Below are 19,613 nucleotides of genomic sequence, written 5' to 3' on the forward strand. Positions count from 1 at the left end.
CATATAGTATACGCATCTCGTGCGACGCTCAGGCACGTGCCTTTGACAGTCGAGCGAAAGCGAATATAAAGTAACAGCAGGTGGCACTGACGTTTTGCGCACCGAACAGAAGTTGGGAGACCACGAACAACGGGGACGTACAAAAACAGAGTTCCCAGCAATGGTTCAAAAAGTTTGATGCTGGAAATTCTTTGTATCTGTGTGTCTTCTCAAAAATATAGGTACTACATTGGGCAAAATAGTAACAAGAGCTTGGTGGCGCAACCCACCAACCCGTTTCAAAGGGGACGCTCATAGCTAGCATCCATCGATCCATCCTTCCGAACGGTGCGCTTTTCCGCAAAGTCGGGCGCTCGGGCTTTCGAAAGCCGTGTGGGGATGACGCCACTTCAGGCTCTCCATGCAGTGCAGCGGCTGCGTTCGCGAGAAAGTTCGCGAGATTCGCGGCGTAATCGGTCGCGCGAGAGAGTACATCAAGCGCGACGCGTTGCGTGCGATACCTACGTCAGTACGCGCTCCGCGGCGTTCGGGTAACCTGCTTGGGCGTCGTTGCGTGTATGCTGCTCGTTCGCGCGCGTACTGCGTGCGTATAGCGCGAAAACAAGATGATTAAAGAACGTGCCGGAGATGGGCTGGGCGTGCATTGGAGATGCGGAGTGAGAGAAGAAAAGAGCGCAATTGCGAGATTGCTTCCCGTTTGAGCTCTGCAGGCACATTATGTATAATTCTGACAGCTGGCAGTTTGATTATTGATATTGTTGCGATACAACCAACGCTCAAAAGACATGGCACGAAAAAAAGACGAAGACGGGCATCTGGGCGTGGCACGAGCTGGTTTCCATATTTGTCTCTGGCTGCGCAGCTCTTGTAAATTCGCACCAATGTTAAAAAAAAAAAAAAAAAAATCAGACTGCCTCGGAATAGTGAGCAGAGTGTTGGATATCTTTCTGTTATGTCAGTAACGAAGAATATCAAAAAAAAGTGACTGTGCGAAAGAGTATACAATAACTTATGTGTTGCAACGGCTTAACGGATTTTACGAGCGCAGAGAAATGGAAGTGCGTTAATGTAAGGGTGGCATGCAAAAGAGAAATAATTGCTACTTGTGGCGCTGACTGTATAACGGAATAAGAGAACTTGAAGCTTTGCGGTATGCATGTGTGAAGCAAGGCTATATATGTGCTATAAGGTGCGATGCAAAAAGATTGCTGCTGTGTTATATAAAAAAAAGTAAAATTCGTCGGCCCTTCCACTCCGTGAAGATGGTTTAACCAGCGAAGCTGGAACGTGCGCCCCCGGTGTTTATCACTGGGTTAATCCCGACGGTTCATTAAATTATTTCTCAATTATCAGGTTACACACTCGTTCGGCTGCGACGGAGAGAACGACGTCACTGACGGTATGCCCGCAGTCCGCCGTTGTCGCATGCGTTCGATGTCTCGAGTTTGCTCGGCTGCGTCGTTAGCAGCATTCGCCTGCCATTGCCGCCTGCGATTCTTCAAAATTAAATTGCTTCAAAATTTAATCTGTCCGTTACGTAAGACAATCAATGGCTCATACCCTCTTAAGCAATGGCTCATACCCCCGTAAACGCGGCCTCCCCATTACGACGTCAGAAGAGAAGTGAAATTCTGCGCTGGAATGATGAGCGGCAACGCAGCCAGCTGTGAAAGAAGACGACGACGACGACGAATGCTGGAGCAGTGGCACGAGCGCGTGCCTAGCACGAGCGCAACCCGAAGGGTGCCAACGAGCCAGCTGCGGAAGAGGACGACGCTCGAGCCAATGCTGATGAGTTCTCTATAGACAGGCGATTTCGCCTAGACATATAAACCTTCGCTTCAAAAGAAAATACTATGTCTACACACAAGTATGCCCTACCACTCCATATTTCGTGCGCACGCAAACAGGTTTGTGTACATGATGTGAAATTTGAGGCTTCTCATCAACGAAAAGTCGAGACTGTGCATAGATAACTTCGCTTTACGACTTCTTGTTATTGCGTTTCAGCAACAAAGAATTTGTGCCGTCGTTTAATTTTTCATAAAAAATGCACACATAAAATAACGCTACTCACTTGTGTCCAATTTTACCATTGGCATAGCTGGGCAGTCGGACTTGGTTGGGGTGTCAGTACGTCGGTCAAATATACAGCTTCAAAGGCGTCTGGGGTGCCTTTTTTAGATGCGAAGCATCTTATGGTCGGGGCTATGTCACTCCCTCCCTCCATCCATCCGCCGTGCGGCGTCCACACCCCTACTGCGCATGCGCATCCTCCTCCCCCTCCTCTCCTTGTCTCATCTCCTCTCCTCTCGGCATTCTTCCTCTCCTCTCCGACGCTCCTCTCCACTCCGGACTGCGCAACGAATGGCAACACCTGCGGCTCCGCGCGCGATAATGCGAAGCAGCTTAGAGGCGCGACGGTAGGCGCCCCAGAGGCACCGGCAACAGTCACCAACGCCGCGCGCGTTCGGTGCGAACGCGGCGCAAAACGCCGACGGTGTCGACAACAGTTCTGCGCGTTGCTGGTGCGGCTGCATGTCCAAGTTTATACAGCTGATAAAACTACCTTGAGTCGACCCCATGGCTGCTTCGCATACTACTCAGGGTTCCCCTACGGGAAGCTGGTGTAATTTTTTTATTATTCCAATTTTTATTTAATCTGAACGACCATTGTTTCCGCGACAAGACAATGTGATGATAATATTGTGTTACACCGCGGCGACCTCTTGAGCCGTGAACGTAGAGTACATATGTTATTTACCCGCCTTTGTCGGTTAAAATTCGGGCTTGATTGAAGGCCGAACAAAGTTTTACAGAACGGGTCTTAGATCCCCCCAGGAGTGGATCAAGGCCCACAGATTACGCGCTATTTCTTGTTGAGAAACAAGAAATGGCACATGCTTTGTGAGAGGAACGGGCGCAGAACTTTCAACAACAAACAGCAAGTAATTTGCGTACCATAACAAGGAGAGAGAAATATAAACGTATATTTCTTTTCTGCAAAATGGCTACTTCGGATTTCTTAAAGTATGAAAAAAGTGGGCTCCAGATAATCGAAACTCGCTTAAACGGAAATTCCGGATAAAAGGGAAAATGGTATCTACATTGGTTGGCCTCCCACAGGCACAATGTCAGCAAGCTTCGATTAAACGGAACCCATGTTTTTGTAACCTCGAGTAAATGTATCGAAACTACAACCTACCTCGTCGGCGTATACGGAGCAGGAAAGTCCGACAAACAATGTCAAATGGTGACGCTATAAATGATGAAGAAAATCCAATCCATCAGGCGGTTGCGGTAATGTTAATGCAAATTAAATATGTCTGTAGTATGTCTATAGTATATTGTATGAATATACGCCTGTAGCGCTATTATGACCGTGAAAACTGCGCAGAATTATTGGGATTTTTTTTAGCGCATGACCGAACACAGCCTTGCGCTAAAGAATCGACAATATTAGAAGTCGAGCGCACGTCAAGTCTCTTTGCATCACAGTAACATCAAAACAATCGGACGCTTTTCGAACAAAACAATTCTTGGAGATTTTTGTGTCCTTCGCTTAAATGAAACTTCGGATAAACGGAACGCATCATTATGCCCCTTAGAATTCCGTTTAAGCGGAGTCTAATGTATATACGTTGTCCTATATATCGAAAATGTATCGTTTCAATTCGCAAAATGGGGGCCCGAGCGTCGTAAACGTGCTCTTAGTAAAATTGGCTGACCATATTTCGCCACTGCAGGAGTGTCTTGAGCACGACAGCCTAATTTATCTAAACGTTGAAGAAACAGAAAGTCAGACTAAAACAAGCTATGCAATAATATGATTTATTGCCAGCGAGACTGGTAAACCCAATGGCAGCGTTTTACTGACATCACCATACATTTGTACTTCGCTGAAACAGCAGCGCTGAGGCAAAATGAAACGTCTTGGCTGCTTGACGAAATGTTTCACGTCTACGATGACTCGTCGGCCCGATTTAGTGAAGGCCTTTTATAGAACTGAGTGTTACAGACTGGTCTCTCGAATTCGGATGAGAGCCTATAGCAGCGACCACTGTATAGCGACTGTGTACGCAAAATCGTGCGAAAAATTACAAGCACGATACTCCAATTTTATATGGGCTGTCTCGAGTGTTGATTCAGTGCTTTAACGCCTGTCCATTACTGCAGCAGCTGAGCCGCCATCGTTTCATCTGCACTAATTGCCTGCGAGTAACATTGCGTTGACACCTGGGTGAGCTTCGCTGAATTTAGCTCCGGCGACTTTCCTGCTACTGATGTTTATACAAAGAGCGTGTTTTTTTTAAAGTTTTTTTTTTCATTTTTTAAGGAAGCACGAACACGGTCACAGTCAAGTGACGACCACCACCAACGCTTGCAGACACTTTGAGTGGGATGTCGTTGCTACTCGAACAGTCTGAATATGACTACATGTGAAGTATGGCTATAAAACGGCACGTCGCCGCTTTTATTGGTGCCGCTAACGAAAAGTATGCATTGGGACCTAGATCTCACCGGGTCGTCGAGTTATCGACGAAACAAAAACCGGTCTACAGCGGTTATACATTCACATGATTGTTGACTGACACGCGATGGCTTGCACCACACACTTATCATATTGCAGCTACGAGGATATATTTTTTTTTCAGGGCGATTTGAAGTCTCTCCGTCTCTCCTGTGGGCCTTAGCTATGGCTTTGCAAACAACCTCAAGTATTTACGCCTTGATATTCAGGTATACGACCAGCACGTACAGGGTTTGCCGAAGGGCAGTTGGTATGGTGTCATTTTGCGCAGTGCGAAAGGACGAATGACTGTGTCATATATAAACTTTTTTTTTGTCCTCAAATAAAGCCAGCGCTATGATGCGTTTTCTTAACGCAGTTATCCATTATTTCGCGCTGATCAAGTGGCCGAGCTGGTTTAGCACTTCGCGTCCATACGCTGGAAATTCTTGGAATGCACCGGCCCCTGTCCGACACTATACAGATGCACAGGGAGCTAATAAAGGGTAGGTTGGTCAGAAGAACGCGTGTCTGGTTGGGTACACCTAAGGAAGAAAATGGTGAACAGAAATCCAAGAGGGAGATATGAATTGGTGAATTAACAGCGAGAGCGTAAGGACAATGTCACACAAAGGCGCTCAAACAAGCCCAGTGATCTTAAAAGCACAGTATCACCTTCAAGGCCCTTGAATGAATGAGCCATAACGCCTGAAAAATATTTGGTATTAAGGGTGACTGGTCTTGAGAACAGGGGCATCGTAGGTTCTTGATAGCGGAAAAGGGGGCACTCAGCTTTCTTGCTATGCCTGGAGCGGAAGTCTTCCGAATGTCCAGAAAGGCGACCCCTCCCACCTGACTGACTGCTATAGACTCCACTTCCGCGGACCAAGTGGATGGCCGTTCCTCTCCTCCATATGCGCTGACATCCTATACTTCCAGTGCCACTTTTTGCGTGCCTTCTCGTTTATACTCACAACATATACCTGTAGATGCGCACCAAACGTGCAGCTAGAGTTGAACAATGACTTTCTCCCTCTCTATCTATGTCCTTATACCATTTCGCTCCGTGAAGGATAGACAACCAGAACTGCCTCTTGTTGACCTCCCTGCCTTTCAGTACATCCTTTCTCTCTGTTTATCTCTCCCTGCACGAAGCTCGTGGGCCGTCTGTTGACTCCAGCAGAATGGCTGTCGTCTGCTATTAATACTTGCACCTAGTAAATATGAAGACGAGGATGTCGCGAGGGACCGAGACGGGAAGAGACAGCGGGCAATAAAGATAAGAAGGTGACCGTCCGAACCACTTGTCTTTCCGCTTGAAGGCCTTCGTCCACCCCTACGACGGCGCCTGCTACACTTTAATCGAGGGATCTTTCCTTTTCACCGTCATTATATACCATAGCGCCGACATTATAGAGTTCCCACTGTCGTACTCGTGCACCATGTTGCCAGCGTCGAGTGAGCCGGACATGTGGACGTCCCAAATATTACACACACACATGTCTATAGCCACGCCGGCGACGATCACCGCGCCACTCCCTTGAGGCTGTTTCGGGTGACGGTGGCCTCATGGGCGTGCAGCATCTCGGAGATGTGGTGCCCCACGGCGTGCGCCTTGCGGCGCTCGTCGTGAAGCACGGGCCGGTCGTCCAGGAACACCAACCTCGGGAAATGCGCGATCACGTACAGCCTGCAAACACGCCGGCATCCATCTAGTTGTCATATCGGGTGGGCACTATAACTACCCAAACAACTTCGAATGGTGTCGCATTTCGCCGTCAAGAGAGTGATAGAGAGAAAGAGAGAGAGAGTAAAGAAAAGGAGAAAGGCGAGGAAATTAATCAGAACAGAAAATCCGGTTTGCTACCCCACACTGGGGAATGGGTAGGGGGGAGGCGGGGGGGGGGGGGAGGGTAGAAAGATAAGAAGGTAGAGAGCGCGTCAGAGGGCACACTCACACGACCACAGCCGGTCCCGATCACCGCACACTATCACAGCACAGAATCACGTGCAGCGAAAAGAACACCATTTAAGGATAAAGCCGTTTTCGAAGATTTGTTGTCCTTATACAATCGTTTGCCTGCTCTCACCTTGCATTACACTACCGTGGATGCGGGTGTGAACCAGTTTCATCAGACGCGTCGGTTGAATATCATGCAGAATGTACTTAAAGGTATGCTAAAGGCAAATACTAAGTCGAGTTCCATTGAAAGATTGAGGCTTCTGTAATAACGAATTCTTCATTCGTAACGAAAACAGAACTTTTGTAAGCGAGAAAATGACGCAAATGGAAAATCGAAGTGGCGCCATCTGTTGTCGACGATGGCACCTCTTATGTGTGGCGTCAGCACCTCTGATGTACAGAGAGCGGCGGCGACCCGCCACTGCGACTGGCACCAGTTTTCTCTGTTTACTACGGCCGAGGCGGCAACGTGTGACAATGGACCCCCCTGCGGGCTCCGGCAGCGGAGGCTCAAGTGACCCTAGCCGGTAACGTGAACCCAAGCAGAGCCGCAGAGCGACTTACGCAAGCTGAACACCTGCACCCGCCAAGCAGTACGCTTCCTATATAGAGCTAAATAAAGAGTCTACAATAGACATAATGGCACGGAGGGCGGTCATGTGGAGACGACGTGGGCGGTTCATATTCGGAGGAGCAGCAGTGGAACCTTGGACGGCAATTTTCTACGCAAGAAATTCCTATATCGGCCCACAGAAAACGATGATACACTTCTAGACGAATGCTCTGGTGACCTAGCTCGACTTCATATGTTCCTTTGGTGTCCCTTTAAAGCTTCTCAGCCTTCTGTCTACGATTTCGCTGTCAATGTTTCTAGGCGTCAACGTAGTGAGTCTGCTACCGCCTCTCACGACAAACGAATGTTTTGCAATGTCAAGGCATCCAAATCATCGCTTATGTCGCGGACTTTATTTGTTGTAAGTAAAAAACAATGCAGAGTAAATTTATCTTTCTGAATTTGTGATATGTTAGGCGCCGTATTTATTGCGCATAGCGCTTGGAATGAGATCTATTAATTTCCTTTATTAACCTTCTGGCATCCTGCTATCTTGAATCGTTGCATATTTTTCTCTCTTGGTTACATGAGAGGCCTGCTACGTTCAGATTCCCAATGAACTTTCTGGGATACACCATAACCTCAACCCATGACCAAACGAAGATATTTTCTTTCATGCGTAAACAGCACCCTAGAGCAGAGCGAATTACTAAACTATATATATTATCTGATTACGTAAACTGCCCAAATAACTAGCTTAGGTGAGGTTAATTCCTTCATTTTTATCCTCCAGAAAGTTAAACCGCTGTCTGCATGACCTCGATAGCGGTTTGCTATAAGTGCAGTTAAAAACTGCGGTAAGCCATGTCTGTCTATAATTAAGGCATAAGTTGTCGAATACTTAATGACATTGGCGTTGGTCAACCGGGCATACGTTCTGCGTCTACGATGTAGCACCGGGAAAACGGTGCTACATCGTCAGTGAACGTAAAACCAACATCAGGGAAGACGAATGCTAAGTTATCACAAACATGCTGTCGTTGAAGTTATTCATAACACTGATGTCAGGTAAGCCAACCAAAGGAGTATTTTCTAACGTGCAAAAAAAAAAAAAAGAAAGAAAGAAAAGAAACCTCGCCAGAGCCCTCGCTTACGAACACTGGCCAATGGAAGGAGTCAATGGCTCACACGCATCTTGTTATTACTGTCCTTGCTCGCGGCAAAGCTCACGGCACTTATCGCTCTATTTAAAGGGACACTAAAGAGAAACCGGAAGTTGAGCTTAAATGGTAGATTATCCTTTCACGATCACAGCCATACCATTCTTACTGCAAACAGATGTTTAATAAGCGAGAAAATAGCGAAAAACTGAAGGATAGGTGCTGACGCTCCTTCGAAATTCCCGCACTAACGTTCATGACGTCGGAGATTACAAACGTAGGCCGGTCGCGATTGGTCGAGAGCGATTTATCGCTGTTAATAAAACGCAAAATGAAATACACCTTAAACGTACATGAACAGCATTTGCCAACTTTTTAAACCATTTCAAGCGAGGAAGTACAAGTTTAGCACAAAATTAAATAAGAAAAAATGGCATGTCGATACATGCGGCCGTGATAGTTTCGTAGTTTCGTTTTTGGTCAATGCGTTGTCGCGCGCGCCTGTTCCGCTCTACGGTGTTTGGTGGCGTGTTGCGTGGCTCGAAAAACGTTGACTTCGCGGGAAACAGCCAGAAAATGCCTCGTGTGTGTAGTGTTGAGGGCTGTATAAATGGCCCAAGGCGCTTGATCAGGGGCAGCGGCAGTGTTGACTCGATTGTGTCCTTTCATGTGGCGTCGCGCGGAGAGCCCCGGCTCCCCGGCGTTCGCAATGGCTCAGTGCTCTGCCGGTGATAAAACGGCAAAAGAGCCAGAGAAACCGATGGTGTGCTCTCTGCATTTCTCGCCCTCGGATTATGTGTATAATCTTGCCCTCGGAAAGTATCTTGGCGTGCCCCATAGGCCAGTCCTTTCTCGAGCAGCTGTTCCCTCAATGCGGCCTTCATCAAACCCCGTACCGATGCCCCTGCAGCAGCAAACTGGCGGCTCGGTGAGTGCTGAATGTCATCAAATAAAGTCATGAAATAACCATACCGAGTACGTGCACAACTTTCTACGCTTGTTCTGTCGGGAACATCGTCGCCTGGCGGACCGGACGCTTCGCCTTCGTCGACGAAAACGAAGCTCTGCATTCCGCCGGCGCGGCCGGCGGCTCACCGCCATCGCACGCGGAAACACCTACCGCTCGAGCACGAAGGATCATTTCGCGCTCCGTTTCACTGAATATCGCTGAAATGCAGTCCTGCTTCCCTGGCGAGCTCTTCGTTGCAAGGTTCAGCGGCAGCAACGGTATCCATCGCGGCGAACGCAAACGCAGCGACCATGCATGCAGCCATGATGCATCCAGCGCCTCGGCCGTTTACGCAAGCGGTGACGTATCATGGCGCATTCTGATTCGCCGAGAGCAATGCAATCTGTGACGACACTGCTTCAGCGCCAAATCTGGGGTGAGAGAAATTGAGGAAGAGATAATTGGTCTTTGTTTACGAATTTCTCCGCTAATAACTCATATTTTTGCACCCAACAAAAACCGCATGCATTCCTGAAGGTCCCTCTTTTATTCTAGCTGAACTTCCCGTTTCTCTTTAGTGTCCCTTTAAGATAAGGATAACGCAGCTCTCCTATTGTTCGTTCGTCGCGCCACATTCAACACAGTCAAGCTAGCAGATGCGTCCAGAAATTATTGTTACGAGGCGCGTGGCTTGCCCACACACTACGCACGTTATTTGAACCAAAACTTCCTACATGTAAAGGTCGTGAAGAAAAGATCGCGAAACCTGTGTTCAAAATTGTCAACCATCATTCCGTCGAATGGATAAGCGTGTGCTCTGCGGTATGCTTGATGGGACCGTCGAAGCGTTTGCGTATTTCCATTAGTGTATGACCTTCAGTGGGCCATAGAAATGACTAGGGCAAACTTCTATCCTAGATTCTTGATAACAAAGGTTTTACATGCATTCTTTTTTCTCAGAAATAAACCTACTTCTTGAACAGAGGTCCGTTGGTTTATTAGTGTCTGAACCAAACCAACACGGAAACAAATGAATCGCATCACGTTCGTTGTTACCTGTGGTTCACTTTATAGACGTCTTCCTGCATGCTAGTGGTATGGCAGTCGACGGAGGAACTCTATAGAAGGTCCACCGCATGGTGCCGAGACCCGTCAGTCAACCTTGCTGATGCACGGAATCACTCCGTGAAGCCTACCAACACTGCGGACCAATCAAAATCTCTCCAAGAGGGATATTTATTTACATGTAGAAAGACAGAGAGGTCGGCCTGAAGCTATCGCTCTCTCTAAATTCACAGAAGAGAAGAAAACAATGCGCACATCAGTCCCCAGCTGGACTTATAAATGAAACCCAGTTACAATATTGCTTTTCTCCACATGTCTCGTGCTTTAGCGTATGATCGCGGGATGACCTCGCATGACTTAAGAGCAGATGCGCACAAGTGTAACATTCGCACCTAGCACAAAGTTACATGCGCTGCATGTTCATATTCTTATTATGACATGGCAGCTGTCCAATGAAACAGCGGATGTGCATAGAGTGTTTAAATGGACTGTTAATGCTTTCAACGGGAGTTTCCCGGAACCATCGAAAGCTAGCCACTTCTGGTACAAATGACAGGCAGTGACCGTAATTTAATTTTGCAGCACGTCAAGAGCACACCGTAATTTTTTTAATTATTTTTGACGAGCTTTACTGTAACAAAGGAAAAGTACGGCAATTTTTCATACAAGAAATGACTATGTTTTCGTTGTGCTGGAAAATAAATTACGGCTATCTATTGTTTATACACTGGAAGAAGTTGGCAGTGGATGATGCCGCGAAAGTTATAGTGACAGCAGTGGTGTCTTTTTTTTTAAATTTAACTACATGTATACGCAATGTGTGATCCCTAGCTATGCTATACCGGTAAGGTTTCTCCGAAATCGTGGTAAGCGATCGTGCCTCGTCAACAGGCCCCGAGAAAATAATTTGACTTCATATTGTGCAGGATCGCTCAGTATTATCAGTTGAAACGGTGCTTCAGCTTCCGGCAATGCAAACAATAGCGTTGTAAGCTTATTTTGAATTTGTATATCTAATGGATCATTTGAGGCCATTAGCTTGCTTTGAACAATAACTAGTGGAATCTATAAGGTCAACCACAGCTAATAACGAACATAATGTGTTTCCGTGTTGGTTTGGTTTGGTTTGATCTGGTAGATAATAATAAACCAACGGACCTTTATTCAAGAGGCAGGTTTATTTCTGAGCAAAATGCATGTCAAATCTTTGTTATCAAGAATCCAGGATAGCAGTTTGCCCTAGTCATTTCTATGGCCCACTGAAGGTCATGCACTACTACTAGCACTGAAGTAGAATCGGAAGTGCCGTCGGAAGTAGCGTGAGAAAGATGCTTCAGCCCACGTCGGGATGATTAATCGCCACTGCTGATAACCCGGCGGGCACCTCAGCGGAGGGCAAGTGGCCGCTCCCCCATTTCTTCGCCTCCCCACGTCCCCAATCGCCATGCATTATTAGTTTTGTGCAATGCCTGTAGTTCTCCTTTCGTTGACTTTCTTGTTCGTCTTCTTACCTGCTTGCAATTTCGTTCAAATTAACATGGATCCCTGCAGCTTCTTTTATGTATATCTGCACTATTGCAGTCTTCTTCGGAAGTTCTATAAAATATCCCGATGTAGTATAACGCTTCGGTACCTCTCGCTGTAGTATTCACTAGGCATTTATAGAATATATATATATATATATATATATATATATATATATATATATATATATATTCGTTAGTCAAAATTTTCGAATATTCGCACACCCTTACTCTAAACTCTAGAGAAGAGCGACAAGGCTTAGCAAGATGATCGTGCATGAGCACTCGGCCCTAGGAATGCGTGTGCATGGTGTCACTTTCCCGGTGGCGACGTTCGGTGGCCAGACTTGTGAGCCAGGACGCCACGGTATACAGCGCGCGCGCTTTTCTCACGGACGCCACATTTGTCAAAGTTGGTTACGTAACAGCCGCAACAGGTACGCGCCTGTTTATACCGTTCTCGTGCAACGTCATCTCCAGCGCTCTCGTCCACCCGCCGACCGCAGTTTGCGTATAGTTTATCGCGCTTCCAGTTAAACGGAAGCGTCAGCGGCTTATGACATAAATTGGTAGCGAGCATGCTTCGTGCCTTTAATGCGCTGTTATTAACAGGGCAACGTGGAACAGGGCCTAATGTTTTGTGTAAAGGTTTGCGGGTAAAACAGCGCATGTATGGTATGTGCCTAACTTCGGCAGTGACTAACGTCCCACAATTAGCGTCATGAAAACGCCTTGACGAGGTTGAAAGAAGCGTGTCAATACGTAATAGTTCCTAGCGCAATTAGCTCCTTCGTTGTGTCATACGCCGACGACGAACCGCTTTGTCATTTGTGAAGGTTCTCCCTACTTGCTGATAAGGTTACTTGTGATCATAAATAAATGTCATGAGAAATGCCCCTGAGGAGCTAAGTACGGCGTCGGCGACAATGAGGCAAGATGTGTATGCTATAGGCAAATCTAGTTTGCGAATGTACGCGAATTATGCCAGAAAACGGCTTTAAAGTATAACATAAAAAAGATGTATAAGACAATGTACTGTCTATCTCCATTTATTCACAGCAGCCTATGTAAAACAGAACAGAACATAAAGTACTTGTACTCAGAAATGACCGCAGGGAACTCCTGCAGCCCCGTGAGAACACACATTGAGGCAACGCATGGAGACAAACTGCCCGATGCCACCTGGGTGTTTTTCTTTCTTTATTTCTTTTTTTAACAAATTAATTATCGAAATTAATGATATTCAGCATTTGTTAAGCATTTTTCCATTTTCATAAATGAAAATAAACAGAAGTTCTGCCTGGCATATTTTGTGCACTTTTCTTGCACGAAAAGAACCCAAACACGCGAAAGTAGCAAGGAGCCAATGACGTGACAATAACGTCGTCGGCACCTCACTTCGGGGGGTATAAATTCAACAAGACACGTCGCATATTCACTTTCCTACCGAACATTTGCGCCTAGAGAGTCAGATAGAGAGGAACAAAGGGAAATGCAGGGCGGTTACCCACGTGGCTATGTCCGGTTTGCTATCCTACACTGGTGGAGGGAAAATCGGGAAGAAAACTGTACTTCTCAACTCAACTGTACTTCACGTCTACGTAACACCAAGCATTGATGAAAAAAAAAATTAAATGCTGTGTAGCGTAGCGAATGGTGATGTGGACATATTATATGACGTAGTGTTTATATTTATAGTAAGACTGAATGCTTGTACTGGCCAGTTGTAAGATTGAAAGCAAACTAAAACCTAGTGGCACACAACCAGTGGCCACAGTGCACACACAAGTCGCCCCTGTGGCACATAATTTCAGACTGCACTCGCCGGGACCGGCCCACTTAAACGGCGAGATACACCACCCGCTCGCAAGAAAGTGGCTGCACATTGAGAACAATGCTTCGTATTAAAAGGAAAGGAAATTTACAACCAACCTACAGCGGCGGCGTATAGTGGCTGTGGCGTTCTGCTACTCAGCACGAGGTTGTCGGTTCGATACCCGGCAGCATTTCGATGGGGTGAAATGCAAAAAGGCTCGTGTACTTAGATTTAGGTGCACGTTAAAGAACCGCAGGTGGACTAAACTAACCCGGAGCCCTCCATTACGGCGTCTATCATAGCCCCAATGTTGCTTTGGGACGTTATAAACCCGATGAACAAATCAATCAAAGGGATAACAAGTGATGCGCGCGAACTCATAACAGCGTTCACTGCGCATTCAAAGGCGGTTGCATTTATAAATTTATCATTTCTAAATGATAAAGGTTGTGAAAGAGTGAACGAAAGACTGGCTCGCGCTGGGATAGGAGATGGTGTACACAGCGGCTCGTGTGTATATACCTGTAGTTGGCGTTCTGCTCGGCCGTGCCGTTGTTGAGGAAGGATGGCGCGAGCTCGTTCCCCATGAGGCTGAGTACGCGCAGCTGCGGGCAGCTCCGGGACAGGCCGGGCACGAACACCGTCAGGCTGAGGAGCCGGTTGTAGTTGAGCCAGAGTACCTGCAGCGTCGGCAGCATCGGCACCACGCTCAGGCAGCTCAGGCAGTTGTGGTCCAGGATCACCGTGTGAAGGCGCTCGAAGTGCGACAGGAAGCGAACGTCCCTGCGGGAGCCATTCGCCCTCTGATCTATCTATGTGCGCTTGCATGGTAGCGGTAAACCTGAGCTTCTGTAAAACCTGAATGCAGGTCAGAAGGGGCCATCAAATACTGGTATCACTTCTAGAATGTCTACTAAATCTTCTACTACTACTATCATCATCACCATCATCACTATCATCATCATCAGTCTATATTTATGTCCACTGCAGGACCAAGGCCTCTCCCTGCGATCGCCAATTACCCTTGTCTCGCGCTAGCTGATTCCAACTTGCACCTGCAAATTTCCTAACTTCATCACCCCACCTAGTTTCCTGCCGTCCTCGACTGCGCTTCCCTTCTCTTGGTATCCATTCTGTAACTCTAATGGTCCACCGGTTATGCATCCTACGCATTACATGGCCTACCCAGCTCCATTTCTTTCTCTTAAAGCTAGAATATCGGCTATCCCCGTTTGCTCTCTGATACACACCGCTCTCTTCCCGTCTCTTAAAGTTAGGCCTACCATTTTTCGTTCCATCGCTTTTTGTGCGGTTTTGCTAGAAGACTTTCCTCCGTGACGCTGGTACCTGAGAAAACACGTGTGGCTCGCAGTCATTGAGCGTCATGACGTGCACCTGCTTTCGCCCAGATAAGTCCGTTTGTTGATACATTGGCCACAGAGTTACGCTTGGTCAAAGTACGTTTTCGAAATAAGCTATAGAATTGCTGATTAGAACCAAGTCGGTAAAAGTAGCCCCAAGAATGCGCGACTGCACAGCACAGCCATCCTCTCGAGACGTTAGCCTGGCATTGACTGGGATGTCGCGCCGAGTACCGAGACAGAGAGAGAGAGAGTTAGTGCTTGCTAAGTGCGCCAGTAATGTAACAGCGGCCATTCTGACAAAATGTATCGTATAAATAGGCAAATTGCACATACGGGACTACGGCGTCACGAAGCTGCATACAATAACCAATGGGAACAGGAGCACTACACGACATGTACTAACTGGGCACGACGATTTCGTTTGTCCCTCTTGCCTAGACGAGACATCAGTTATGTTGATGGTATTCAATTGGACAGGAAACTGAATGCACGGGGTGATAGAACGGAAACAATTTCCATGCGTCGCTGCTGGTTGGGATGTGCGACATCGCAGTCCTCGCATAAACAGCAATTGCTATGTTGACATGCGGCGCACCGAATCATGATCGATACCAGACGCGCTTCTTGCTCAGTCAGATGGCGTATTACATTTAAGTTTTTTTTTTTTTGCGCCACACAATACGGCGACTGACATTCACTTCTCTTCAGTCTTATCTCATGCACGTTTGCATAGATAGATAGATAGATAGATAGATAGATAGATAGATAGATAGATAGATAGATAGATAGATAGATAGATAGATAGATAGATAGATAGATAGATAGATAGATAGATAGATAGATAGATAGATAGATAGATAGATAGATAGATAGATAGATAGATAGACATGGGTGTCAACATAATTAATATACGTATGCAAAAAAAGGAAATCTGCAACGACCGGTGCGAGGATTCGCAAAGCTCATTATAACAGGATTACACGTCGTACGAGTTATAGTCCAACGCTCCACCACGACCTAGCACTCCACAACTACTCATTAAAGGCACATCAATCCTCATACACAAACCGAATGACCACAGGCCAGTAGTCGACAGGGAAAGCGAAAGTGTTGTTTGTCATGGCGCATGATTATGCCCTTTTGCGCGATGGACAAAGAATAACACCTCTTTGCCCAGCGACAGCGCTCTGTATGCGCACGTGCGTGATGTCTATCTCCCCGGTTCATTGTCTCGAGAATCTCTGGCGGCGCAGGCAAAGTTCTTTACGACCGGTTGCGAGCCGAGCTAATGCATGCGCAGCCGCGATTTGCTGGAGATAAACATAACCTCCGAAAGGTATACTTGCACAGTGTAGCGAACAAGCAAGCTCCTTGTTTTGCTAACCGCGGCGCATATGTATGCGGAGTGTTGTCGAGTGCGCACCGCGTTGCAAGTGCTCGTATACTATGTCTTTAGCGCTGACTGTTCACCTTCATTTTTTAAGCAAAATTTATGTGTGCTTATTAGACTTATTTATGTGTGCCCTTGACCTCTTTTGGGCCACGCAGTGTATACGTTTATACGCAACGTGGGTTTCTTGGTCGACGTATTGACCCTTTCTCGGCGATCTCGTAGGCGCCGTCATGTTTAATTGCGTCTGTTACTTGCCTCAGCTGCCTCTGTTGCCTCTGCGTTTACAATGGATGTGCATGACGCCCGGTGCGGCCAAGCAAACCTCTGTTCCGGCTGATATCGTAGACGGTGATTGCGTGGACGACACGAAGCTTTGGTCACAGCTTCAGAGGACATGTAAGCACTTTCGGTGCTCATTACGTCTTGTCCAAACAGCGCGAGCAGCGTATACGGTGCTTGTACTAAAAGCGGGGCTAGAAATGTATTCTAAGCTCTCCAAACTTTCCATTTATTAATCAAATCAGGATAGGTGTGTTTGGCTTATCGTTCTTTATTTGGCAATCACTTTGAATCAGTGGCTTGTCACGTTTCTGACTCCGTAAAGTTCATTGGTGCGGTCACTAGCCTAATCGCTCGCAGTTGGGCTCAGTTGCGATATGTTTGTTCTTGCTGCGCACAAGGCTTGGAATGTAGATTATCTGTACTTGATAATCATCATCATCATCATCATCATCATCATCATCATCATCATCATCATCATCATCATCATCAGCCTGTATCTATGTCCACTGCAGGATGAACGCGTCTCCCTGCGATCTCCAATTACCCCTGTCTCGCGCTAGCTGGTTCCAACTTGCGCCTGCAAAGTTCCTAACTTGATAACAACTTGTAGCAAAGACGCATTATCGCTAATCACCCCTTCACTCTGTGGACTGCCACGAAACGTTCAGCTTCGAGCATTCGTTTGTGACCACACACATGGTCACACACGTGTGTGGCGCAACAGTGTACAGCCGACACTGTTGTTCATTATAAACCCTCCTGGTTCAAAGCCAACCACAGGATGTAAAACGACGGAGGTTACCTGTGTTACAAAGCTAACAACCAGGGTTGAAGTCCTTTCTTTGAGGTTATGATAAAAAAAGTTATTTTTTTTTTATCGAGGACGGAAGGGTGACGTGCCTTCCCTCTATATCATTCTACATTTCGTTATAGGCGTTACAATACCCAGGAACTGATTGCCAGCAGGGCAGAAGCGGTTCTATTCTCGTTCGCTGAGGCAACGTGAGGCGCACCACCGAAAGCGCTATCTCGCTGAGCAAACTCTCCGCGAGGCGTTTCACGAGAAACGTCTATTTTCCTCGTGATACCATTGCCGATCGGTTGCGATATACTGGAGAGCTGTCTGCTCCGGCACACGCTTCTTGATCGTTTACACGATCAATACTCAGAATTAATTAAGCAAGCGGAACTCGGGAATGGGTCACTCAACTTCTGTTCGCTCACGTACCGCTGATATGTGTACAGCCGATACTGTTGTTTATTATAAACCCACATGTCAGTGTAAAACGAACGGAAGGGACGTCGTTATAGGACAAGGAACTGACCAGCATTCTCTCGTATGATGCTGTCTAGTTTCACGTCTATTATACCAAAGTGTACACGGATCGTTTACACGATCAATACTCAGAATTAATTAAGCAAGCGGGGGAATGGGTGCACAAGCTTACGTCAGTCGATTGTGACTCAGGTCCAGCACCTCCACGTCGGCAGTGTACTTTTCGATGAGGCTGTACGGCACAGTCGTCAGTTCCTCGTACGCCAGGCTCAGCTGCTTCCTCTTGTGCCCGCCTATCCCCGCAGCCACCATCGCGGCAGCCTCAGGTGGTGTGGTCTGGCAGCGTCGTCTCTGGGCTGTCCGGGGCGAAGCCTGCGCAGCGCACATAGTCCCTTTACCTGCTCGAACTCCGTCGGCAGCCTTTGTACTCATAGAACGCCTTTTTTTGCCGGCTTCACTGCGTCGCGGTGGAATCCACTGGGCTATGCGTCAGCCCCAGCTGCTGGTATACGTGCGATTTCATACAACGCACACGCCAGTTCTGGCTCGAAAACAAGCGCAAATCCAAAGACGGAAAGCCCGAATAACTGGCCTTGGAGCGGTTGCGTTGAAGCCAAGCCGTGAGGCGCGTTTCTTTCTCACTAACGAGAGCAATTCGGCTTTCAACCGTGTGACGAAAGAGATAGACAAACGGGCGTTGCAAGCTTGGGGATCGTCCACGCGGCACGATGTGTTTTGGCAAGAGATACGGGGTACCGTGATAAGGACGGGGTCCCGATAAAGGCGGGCTCGGGAAGCTCGCATGCCGGGCATTTTGTTATCAGTCAACTCGCGATCGAGTGGTTTGTCGGAAGCCGACCAATAGATCGCGGTGGGACAGACACTCCAAGAGAGCTCGAAGCAATACCACGTCTTCGTTCCTCTTTGGATGTGGATGCTCTGTATGAACATATGGCATGTACTCCATGCCGGTATATACACCAACGCTTCTCTTCCGGACGCAATCGTGTACGATCCGGACACCAGGGTAGGTCACGCGGGTTCCTTTTGCTCACCACGCCGGCGCAGCAGGCGTCTATCTAAGCGCTTGAGTCAGTGCCACTCGTGGTTTTTTGACAGGATAGCTAATCAGATACGACACCTTTCCATTCAAAGGTGAGATTAAATATCGCAGCAGGCGGCCACGTTACTCACAGCGCGATTGTACAGTGATAAGGCAGAGCTCGAAGGGTCGTCTGAAGGCAACCAGCCACTGATAAGCTGACTACATGACTGCAAGCAACGACTACATGTGCTTGTGCAACCTGTTGCACACGGCAGTAGATAATTTGGCAATGTCGATTCTTGGATATCTGAATCGAGTCATACCCGGGACCTCGTTCTGTGGACTTTTCGCACCGATTGGAATATTGCGAGGTTCATTCTAATTTAACTTTTCAGTTCCACCGTCACCATCGCTCCGAATCGTTCCTTGATAAGGTCCATGGGCCTTATTTCTTGAGACAATCAGTTCTCTCTTCCAAGTCGTTCTTACCACACTTGAAGAAAAAAAACAGCGCAAGAGAGACGAGGACGAAAAGAAGACAGGTACACCAGACAGACGCCTGTCTGTTGTACCTGTCTTCAGTTCGTCCTCGTCTCTTCTGCGCTATCTTTTTTTTCGTCAAGTATGTTACACTAACTCGCCCACATCAAGCTCCTTCTGCTTCTTACCACATATCGCTTCAGCCTGTGTGTGCGTCCCGTTCTCTGGCCGATG

The 19,613-nt window shown here is 47.3% G+C and overlaps 1 protein-coding gene across 1 annotated transcript; it reads right to left on the bottom strand.

The window, feature by feature from the left end:
• Positions 1-3,815: 3,815 nt before the first annotated feature.
• On the bottom strand, positions 3,816-18,853 carry LOC119456220 (leucine-rich melanocyte differentiation-associated protein). Its single transcript, XM_037717858.2, has 3 exons — positions 18,027-18,853; positions 14,062-14,322; positions 3,816-6,200 (listed from the first exon to the last, which is right to left on the bottom strand). The coding sequence occupies exons 1-3, from the start codon at positions 18,284-18,286 to the stop codon at positions 6,035-6,037; spliced, it is 687 nt and encodes a 228-aa protein (XP_037573786.1). The 5' UTR covers positions 18,287-18,853; the 3' UTR covers positions 3,816-6,034.
• Positions 18,854-19,613: the final 760 nt, after the last annotated feature.

The sequence above is a fragment of the Dermacentor silvarum genome, chromosome 6, assembly GCF_013339745.2.
Source record: "Dermacentor silvarum isolate Dsil-2018 chromosome 6, BIME_Dsil_1.4, whole genome shotgun sequence".
Taxonomy (NCBI): Eukaryota; Metazoa; Arthropoda; class Arachnida; order Ixodida; family Ixodidae; genus Dermacentor; species Dermacentor silvarum.